This window comes from Sturnira hondurensis, unplaced genomic scaffold (genome assembly GCF_014824575.4).
Source record: "Sturnira hondurensis isolate 20B ecotype Veracruz unplaced genomic scaffold, ASM1482457v3 Scaffold0006505, whole genome shotgun sequence".
Taxonomy (NCBI): domain Eukaryota; kingdom Metazoa; phylum Chordata; class Mammalia; order Chiroptera; family Phyllostomidae; genus Sturnira; species Sturnira hondurensis.
Genome location: NW_028079136.1, coordinates 7,047,955 through 7,058,021, shown reverse-complemented (window position 1 = coordinate 7,058,021; position 10,067 = coordinate 7,047,955). Strand labels below are relative to the sequence as shown.

At 42.4% G+C, this 10,067-nt stretch overlaps 1 protein-coding gene across 2 annotated transcripts in view; it reads left to right on the top strand.

Moving 5' to 3' along the window:
- SWAP70 (switching B cell complex subunit SWAP70) overlaps nucleotides 1-10,067 on the top strand; it is a 74,191-nt gene that overhangs the window by 36,497 nt on the left and 27,627 nt on the right. The window contains exon 3 of one of the 2 annotated variants that reach the window (XM_037050088.1): nucleotides 4,285-4,395. In XM_037050088.1, coding sequence (XP_036905983.1) covers nucleotides 4,285-4,395 — 111 coding nt within the window. Of the gene's footprint in view, nucleotides 1-4,284; nucleotides 4,459-10,067 lie in introns of both variants that reach the window. The other variant, XM_037050087.1, reaches the window with a different exon arrangement.

Sequence of the window (10,067 nt, the reverse complement as noted above, 5' to 3'; positions counted from 1 at the left end):
GATAAGGGGACAGTCACCTACAAAGGAGTACCCATCAGACTGTCAGCGGATTTCTCAAAAGAGACCTTACAGGCAAGAAGGGGCTGGAAAGAAGTATTCCAAGTCATGAAATCCAAAGACCTACAGCCAAGATTGCTTTATCCAGCAAAGCTTTCATTTAGAATGGAAGGACAGATAAAGTGCTTCTCAGATAAGGTCAAGTTCAAGGAGTTCATCATTACCAAGCCCTTATTATATGAAATGCTAAAGGGACTTATATAAGAAAAAGAAGATGAAAAATATTAACAGTGAAAGGACAGCAAACACACAGCTATTAACAACCACACCTAAAACAAAAGCAAACCAAGAGGACAGCTAGATCAGGAGTGGAACCATAAAAATGAAGAACACATGGAGGGTTAGAAACAGGGGGGTGGGAGGGGGAGAAGGGGGGAGAAGGTACAGAGAATAAGTAGCATAGATGGTAGGTAGAACATAGATAGGGGGAGGGCGAAAATAGTGGGGGAAATATAGAATCCAAAGAACTTGAGACACGTGGTTATAAACTAAGGGGGGCAGAATGGTGGGGGAGGGAGGGTGCGGGTAGAAGGGATTGAAGGGGGGGGAATAGAACAACTGTAATGGTATAATCAATAAAATATATTTTAAAAAAAAAGAAAGTTTTCTTCCATTATTTCCTCAAATAAGTTTTCAATTTCTTGCTTTTCCTCTTCTTTTAGTGTCCCTATGATTCTGGTGCTGGTATGTTTAAAGTTGCCCCAGAAGTTCCTAAGGCTATCCTCATTTTTTTGAGTTCTTTTTTCTTCCTGCTGTTCTGAATACTTTTTCCTTCCTGTGTTCCTAATCGTTAATTTGATTCTCAGCTTCATCTCTTCCACTGTTGGTTCTTTGTAAATTTTTCTTTATTTCACTTAGTGTAGCTTTCATTACTTCCCTTATTTTTTTGCCATTCTCAGTACTGAGTTCTTCAAGTATCCTGGTCACCAGTGTTTTGCACTCTGCATCTGATAGGTTGGTTATCTCCATTTTGTTTAGTTCTTCTTTTTCTGGGGTTTTGTTCTTTTCTTTTATTTGGGCCATATTTCTTTGTCTCCTCAATTTGGCAGCCTTCTTGTGTTTGTTTCTGTGAATTAAGTAGAGTTGCTTTGACTCCCTGTCTTAGTAGCGTGGCCTATTATAGAAAAGGCACCTGTAAACTGTGTGGGGCAGAGCCTTAGGTAATCACCAGGGTGGGCAACCCGCTTCACCTCTTTGTGGCTCTGTGTGTGGGGAGGCCCTGGAGAAGGGGACAGTGCTGCTCTCTGGCTTCTGGGGGTTACCTGGCAGTTGCCCTGTTTCCTGTTGCCCTGTTACCTGCCCTGTTTCCAGTCACTTCACCCATTTCCTGTATGTGACTGGTGCCCTTCCAGATGTTGCCCTTCTGGTGAATCCCAGAGTGGGTGTTTTTTCTAAGTCTGAGGACCCTTTAAACAGACTCCTGAAAATCTGGCAGTTTCTACTGCTGTCCAACCCCCAGTGGTTTTTACAGCCAGAAGTTATGGGGATTTATCTTCCTGGTGCTGGAACTCTGTGCTGTGCAGTCTGGCCTGGGGCTGTAATTGTTCGCTCCCAAGTTATTCCTCTGGATTTTTATCCACCACATATGAGCGTAGGACCACCTGCTCCACTCCCCCCCCCACCCCCCGCCCCCAGTCCCTGTTCCACCCCACTGTGGCCTCTCCACTCCACCACCTCTCCACCTGTCTCCACAACTCTGCCCCTTTTACCTGTCTGGATGAATACAGCTTCTTTAAATCCCTGGTTGTCAGACTTCCATACAGCTCTATTTTCTGACAGTTTTGGTTGTTAATTGTTTTTAGATATAATTGTAATTTTCTTGTGGTTGTGTGAGGAGGTGAAGCATGTCTACCTACATCTCCATCTTGACCAGAAGTTCCCTAGCCTCGTTTTTCATTGTGCCCCACGCAGTGGACATTTGTCACTTTTTTGTCAGTTGTCTGAACTCTTTTCTTGTGTTTGTGAAATTCCACAGGNCACCTGCTCCACTCACCCCCCCACCCCCCGCCCCCAGTCCCTGTTCCACCCCACTGTGGCCTCTCCACTCCACCACCTCTCCACCTGTCTCCACAACTCTGCCCCTTTTACCTGTCTGGATGAATACAGCTTCTTTAAATCCCTGGTTGTCAGACTTCCATACAGCTCTATTTTCTGACAGTTTTGGTTGTTAATTGTTTTTAGATATAGTTGTAATTTTCTTGTGGTTGTGTGAGGAGGTGAAGCATGTCTACCTACACCTCCATCTTGACCAGAAGTTCCCTAGCCTCGTTTTTCATTGTGCCCCACGCAGTGGACATTTGTCACTTTTTTGTCAGTTGTCTGAACTCTTTTCTTGTGTTTGTGAAATTCCACAGGGTCTCAGAGATGGGGAGGGAACAGGACCAGTTTCACATCTCAGATTTTGAAAAGTTCAGATATTCATTTTCCCTGTTCTCTGGCAGCTAGGGCAAAGGAATGTGACCCAGGCTCACCCAAGGGACTTTGAATCTGCAACTGGGTCAGTGGCAACAGTGATGGCCTCATAGTAGAGACAATGTTACACTGGCGGTGGTGTGTCTACCACGCCATTCCTGAGAGTGTTTTTCACCATGGTTCTGATTGTTTCACCTAGTTTAGTGACAGCTTAGCTTTGGAATTTAGATTTTTCAGGGCTTGTATTGGATCTTTGGGGCTACCTGTTGATTTTCAATTAATTCTTTTTCTGTTTAAAGGAATCCAAACTACTTTCTGTTATTTGATTTTACCAAAGGCCTCAATTCATACCACCCTCTAGCAGCAGGGGCTTAATTCCCAGTAGACTTCCTACAGTTCTTCCAAACTGGTGTGTTTGTCTCCAGCTCTGGGCTGTCTTACATTCCGTTCTCCCTGGGACATTCTTTACTCCGTTTGGATTGCTTGACTCCTGATGGTCCTTCAGGGCTCAGCTCTGTTGTCATGTCTCTTTTTCTGCAAATCTTCCCCTAATTTTTGAGACGGGGTTAGCTCCTCAGTGTTTTCACAAAACCCTCTGCTTATAACTATTCTAATACTTACCATACTATACTGTAATTGCCTTGACATTCCTTGGAGACATGGGCTAGTACTATATTAAGTATCTTTGCATTGTTCCTGAGAGATAATAATTACCATCTAAATTTTATTTGTTGAATTAGTGAAAAACTATTGTTATACACTATGTTATATCAAAATTTATCTATTTGCATATCTGCTTTCCTAATATACTATGAATGTTGTAAAAGGAGAAAACCAAGTTCTTCATCTTTTCTTTTCTGAGATTTTATTTATTTATTTTTACAGAGGGGAAGGGAAGGAGAAAGAGTGGGAGAGAAACATCAGTGTGTGGGTGCCTCTTGTGGGCTCCCACTGGGGACCTGGCCTGCAACCCAGGCATGTGCCCTGACTGGGAATTGAACCAGTGATACTTTGGTTCGCAGGTCCACACTCAACCACTGTGCCATATGAGCCAGGGCCCAAGTTCGTCATCTTTGTGTTCTTAATTAGTAGCAGAGTACTTGCTTGGCTCATTGTAGATGCTTTGAGAGTGTTGAATGCGTGGTTGAATGACTGCATGTCAGGGCTGTCTTAGAATTTCAGCTAAATAGTTTTTCCCAACAGAAAGTACCTTTTTTGACTATATAGGTCAAGATGCGGTGTCTGCATGAGTGATTGACATTCTTGACTCCTCTGTACCAGGATTGGTAGTCTACTTAGAAAGTAATATGTACACATGAAAAAAATAACTATTTGACATGTGAGTATTTTATGTGCCAAGTGAGTGATGTGGACAGATGGTGCTTCAGTGTTAGATTAAATATAACATTCTTTAAAAAAAATTTTCACCAAGGATATGTTTATTGATTTTAGAGAGAGAGAAAGGGAGATAGAGAGAGCAAAAAACATCAATCATTTGCTTCCCCTATGTGCCCCAAACAGGGATTGTACGTGCAACCTAGGTATGTCCCCTGACCCAGGATCAAACCCACGACATTTTGGTGTATGGGACGATACTCCAACCAACTGAGCCTTCCAGCTGGGGCCATATGTAACGTTCTTAATTGAGCCTTTGAAAGCGTGGTACCTAAGCATATACATAAAAAATGGTTATTGGTTAATTGAATTTGTTAAACTGGAAACCTGTAGTAGGCTTCGTCTTTCTCTATTAGTTGGCTGTAATTGTAGAACTTGTTTTGGACTGGTTCATTTCAACTTTTCCTCATTCTTTTTTAGGTCCAAGACAACTTTGACAAGATTGAATTCAATAGGATGTGTTGGACCCTCTGTGTCAAAAAAAACCTCACAAAGAGTCCCCTGCTCATTACAGAAGAGGATTCATTTAAAGTATGGGTTATTTTCAACTTTTTATCTGAGGACAAATATCCATTAGTTATTGTGCCAGAAGAGGTAAGGTATGGCTCTGGGCCATCTTTGCATTTAATAGATCTAGCTTGGAAGTATTTGTGTTAAGTATTTGTAGATATGGAAGGAGATGTTGCACTTTCTTTTTGGATCAGAGGCAAAATGGTCTAAATCCAAACAAGCCCAAAACTTAGTGATTAGGGGTCATGTACTGTCCCTGGAGATCTGCAGACAGGGTGGGACTCTTCCTCTACAAATTGCTATAATTAGAGATGACTCCATCCTAATGTCCAAAGAATATCTATTCAGTACAAGTCACAACACAGTTTTCTGTCTGCTTGCATATTGGAAAAACCCTGAGAACTGGCCGAGTGATGCCATGGGAAACATAGGGTCCAGAATGTTGTCAAGTCTGTGTTATGTAAGGAAATACTGGTTTGTTTCTAAGTCCTGTGTGGTGACTATAACAGTCCTTTACAAAGTAAGTGAAAAGGACATTTGCTTATGTTGTTCTGGGTTATTTTTCCTAAGCTTCCAAAGGAAAATGAAGAGAGAAGTAAGGTTTTGTGCTATCTTACTGCCCTAAAGAATTATACCTGCAATACATGTTTATTACAGTAGTAAATTTAGAAAAGCCTCATAATATGAAACATTAAAATCAGCTGTAGTCCTCCCATCAAAAATGAGTCATCTGTAATCCCTTAGCCTTGAACAAATTGGTTAACCTTTTGGATTTTAATTTCTTCATTTATAAAACAGAACTCAGAACAGTTAATTGTAAGGGGTATGAGATTCTTCATTTAAAGGATTTAGCTCAGTGCCCAGCATGTGATATATGAGGCCTGTCCAGAAAAAGTCCAGCCATTGTTAATATAACAAGAATGGTTTGTGTGAAATTGATGTAACCTGGCAGCCAAGGAGAGTGGACTGGGATGCACATGCGTGAACAGTGACGACTTCACTGTACTAGTCAGTGGGGTGGTAGACCCCATTGAGTGAGCATGTGTACTGTGTAGCCGTCACAATCAAAATGACTGAACTAGTACAGCAACAAATCTGCATCAAATTTAAATTTTGCGTTAAGCTTGGATATTCCTCCACAGAAACTATTCAGATGATTCAGAAGGCCACATCTATAGGCAATCGGTGATTAGCAGCTTCATCACGACACTGAGCCTGCTCATGCATCACAACCGCTACAGAGCTTTTTGGTGAAACATCAAATCACCCCGGTGACTCAGCCCCCCTACAGCCAAGATTTGGTGCCCTGTGACTTCTGGCTTTTCCCAAAACTAAAATCACCTTTGAAAGGGAGGAGATTTCAGACCATTGATAAGTTTTAGGAAAATATGACGGGGTGGCTGATGGCAAGTGGGAGAACTGTGTGATGTCCCAAGGTGCCTACTTTGAAGGGGACTGAGGCATCATTGTCCTATGTACAGTCTTTCCTGTATCTTATATCTTCTTCCATAAACGTCTCTGTTTTTCATATTACATGGCTGAATACCTTCTGGAGAGACCTCGTATGCTCAGTAAATATGTTAACTCCTATGACTGCTACTATCGCATACACTTTTGCACACTAGTCTGTATATTTCCAGAGTATAAAACTCCAGCAGTGAAATTCTGAGACCTTAAGAAAAACACACTTTCAGGTTATTAGATGAGCGAGGCAAAATTGCCCTTTAGAAAGGCTGTACCAATTTATACACCTACCAGGAGTGGCTGAGTGGGCCCTTTATTTCCCATCCTGCCAATCCAGAGTCTGGGCTCCGATTTCTGTGATTCTGATTCTGATTTCTGCCCATGTTAGGAAAATGTTTTTAAAACTTTCGTATTATAATTATTAAAAATCAGCAAGCATTTACTGACTACCAACAATAAGCAAGGCACCAAGAGGAGTACAGATCGAGAGAGATTACTTCCTGCCTCAAGAAATTGACAGTCTGCTGAAGGAAAAAGAAAAAAGTCCAGTGCAATTCAAAGCAAAATGTACGGCTTGTTATATGAACGATGCAAATGCCATGTAGATGCAGAGAAGGGAAAGATTATTCTAGTTTGGAGTTGAGGGGAGTAAGGAAACTGGGAGGCTTTCTAAGAGAGGCAATGTGATGTAGTTGTTAAAGGCAGAGCTTAAAGGGCCAGACAGTACACATGTGAGGCTTTGTGGGCTTTTGGGTTCAGGTACATGAAAGCAACCATAGACATTATATTGCTGTGCTTCAATAAAGTAGATGTTGAAACTTGAATTTTATATAATTTTCATGGGCCATGAAATATTATTATTATTTAAAGATTTTATTATTTTTAGACAGAGAGGAAGAAGGGAGGGAGAAAGAGGAAAAGAAACATCAGTGTGTGGTTGCCTCTCAAGTGCCCCCTACTGGGGACCTGGCCCACAACCCAGGCAGGTGTCCTGACTGGGAATTGAACTGGCCACCCTTTGGTTCATAGGCCGGCACTCGATCTACTGAGCCATGCCAGCCAGGGCATGAAATATTATTTTTTAAAAAATTTCCAACCACTTAGAAATGTAAAAGCTATTCTTAGATCATGGGTATAAAAACATGTTGTGAGCCAGATTTGGCTACTGGGCTAGACTAGACTCATGGGCCATAATTTGCTGTTCCCTGATTAGGAGCAGGGGTCTGGGGTTGGATTTCCTGAATTTCAATTCTGGCTCTATCACCCCTCACTAGATGCATGACCTTGGGCAATTTTCCTAATTTGTTTTTGTTGCATTCTGCTCAACTGTAAAATAGGGCTAATGCCAGTAGTTACCTCCTACTGTACTTGTGAAGATCAAATGAGAAGAATGCCTTGCTGTTAGTGCTCATTAGGTGGTAGCTATTTATGGGCACGTGGTAACTATTATATTTATGGGGAAAGCAGTACTTGGGCTGGGTCTTAAAAGATGGGAAGAATTTTGACTAACAGAGAAGAATTCTGGATGGAAGAAACAGTAGGCAAAGTGATATGGGGCAGGAAAGCAAAGGGCCTGTTCTGAGAGGAGTGAAGGATGCTTACTTGGAAACACCAGGACTGGCTGATTTAAGGCAAAAAGGAACTTTAAAAAAGGTCGTTGGATAGTTCACAGAATCTGCACGAAGGCCTAAAAACCAGGTGGGGAGGCTGTGCAGCCTGGAGCAATACTGGGCGCCCCAGTGAAGAACCACGAGGAAAATGCTGCTGCCACCGGAGGGTAGGGATTGCACTTACACCAAGGAACACCTCTGGCCCTGCACACCGGGCGCTGCCCAGGACCTTGGGTCTTTCTGCTGCTGTTCTTTCTACCAGGGGCAGGTCTCTGGAATCCACTTCCCAGTTCACAGTTGGGATCATGGCGTGGCCTAGGTCAGGCGCCATAAGCTGGCTGCAGAGGAGGCTTGGAAAGGGTACATTTGTATTTTTATTGGCTGAACTGGGAGGAAGGGAATTCCCCAGACAGAAGAAGGGGGTTAGATGCTGAGCATTCAAAGAGAATGACACATATCCTTTCTAAGTGAACTGATGGCTGTGAAGAAGAGGGGTGGTAGGTGGGGCTGGAAAGAATTTTGACTTCATCCTTCACAGCAGTCAGGAGCTGTGAGCCACTGGTGATTTTGAGCAAGAGAATGACAGGTCAGTAGATGAAATATGGAGAGACGGGAGATGGGAAGTTAAGAGAAGGCAAGAGGCGTAGAGGACTTCAATATAGTAGTGTTAGCGAAAATGGAAAAGAAGGCCAGATGGAAGGGACCTGGAAGTCACAGGACCAAGCTCCTAGTACCTCGCCGTGTGGAAATATGGACAGGTTTCAGGCCTGGGCAATCGGGAGGTAACACAGTGCGGTTGTTTAAAGCATGGTCTTTGAAATGAGACTGCCTGGGTTAAATCCTGACTGTACCACTTTTTGCTTGACCTTGAACAAATTACTTAATTTCTCTGTTTGGGTTTCCTCATCTTTAAAATGGGGATAACTCCTTTCTTCATTGGACTCTTGCCAGGATTAAAATCGTTGATGTATGTGGAGCATTTAACACCATGTCCGGTCCCAGTATAAGAGCTCACTGAGTGGTGTGTGTGAGTATGTGTGTGAATGACAGAATGATGAACAAGTGGAGGTACGATGTGTAATGATGTGTTTGGTACATTTGGCATTTTAGGTGGAACATTCTTAGAGAGCAGTCCTGTATTCCACTGAAGATTAGGTAAAGGAAGCTGAGTTGAATAGTTGGTGAGGTAGGAGCACTGGGAGAATGTTGAGTCGTGGATGCCAAAGGAAGAAAAAAGTTCTAAGCACCAGAAAAGTAGTTACCTGCCTTCTCTGCTACAGAAAAATTAGAGAGCGATGAGAAGTTGCTTCTGGAGTTAGCAAGTACGTGGTCACAGGTAATCAAGGGCCAGGCAGATTCGCTGCCTGGTGGGAACAGTGTTTTAGTGCTTAATAACCATGATAATGTAATTGTGCATGTATGTTAAAGGGAAAATAAAAACATATGCTGTGGAATTTTTGTCCACAAAATTATCTAGCTATGTATAGGCATAGAAAAAAGATATGCAAATGGTGTTTTATGCTGCTTGGAAGAATTAAGCTAGTAAAATCTCCAGTATCATCTTTTAAGACATTTCGTAGCTATACTCAGTGTTCTGAATTGATTTGTGTTTTCTTGGAACTTGAGGAGAGAGGTGGGTCTCTTACCTGTGATGTTTTGGTTCTTTCCATTACTAAAATATTCATGGTGAACTTGAGAGTGACCTTGTCCTGATTTCAGAATTAAAAATCAGAGAGTAAGGAGACCTGGCCTTATTCCTGAGCAGTACTTGATTGATGTGAAGGACTCGTCACTGGCTTTAAATCATCGCTGAGCCCCCAGGCTGTGGAGGGAGCCAGGCAGCCTCAGCTTCCTGACTGCTCCGCTTAAGAAATGCAAAAGATTTCTTCTCCAGCTGGCTCTGAGAACTGGGGCCCACGGTGAGCTTTGAGGTGTACCATGACTCTCTCCTTTCTGCACCCAGAGCCCGGCCAAAACTCCGCAGCGTGTTTACCTTCATCTTTGTAGGCTGACGGGAGTGCCTTGGTGCTCTTCCCAAACACATGAATCTCACTTCAGAAAGCCTCCCTTGGACTTAGCCAGGCAGCATACCTTGTCATGTTACTGTTTGGACTTACTCTGTGTTTTGACATCCTCAACTCCCTCGGTGTTTCTTCTAGTTAAAAGTAGAATAAAGTTAGTTTTACAGATTATTCCTCTGTGGCCATTTGTGGGGAAAGAAAGGATCATTGGAACAGATTTGTGTGGAGTGGCTTGCCTGGCTGCTGCACCGGCCTCCTGAGCTCTGAAACGTGGTCTTGTGCGCGCCGAGCTCTCAGCACGTCTCCTGCTCTTCGACCCAGTGCTTCTTCATGCTCGGGGTCACATTTTATGGAAAACACTGGAGCCATAGTATTTCTAAGATGGCCATTCTCTCTTAGAGTTTGCTTCCTTTCTAAACATTTTACTAACATTAAAAAAACTATAGTTTGAACTAGTTTTAGATTTACAGGTTTTAATAAAATTTAATGTGAAAACATATATTTAAAATACAAAATTTGAAATATAATGTCTTTGTCATGAGTATATACATAAGTTTAATTGTAATTGTATCAACAGTTTTTAGATTTTATATATTTA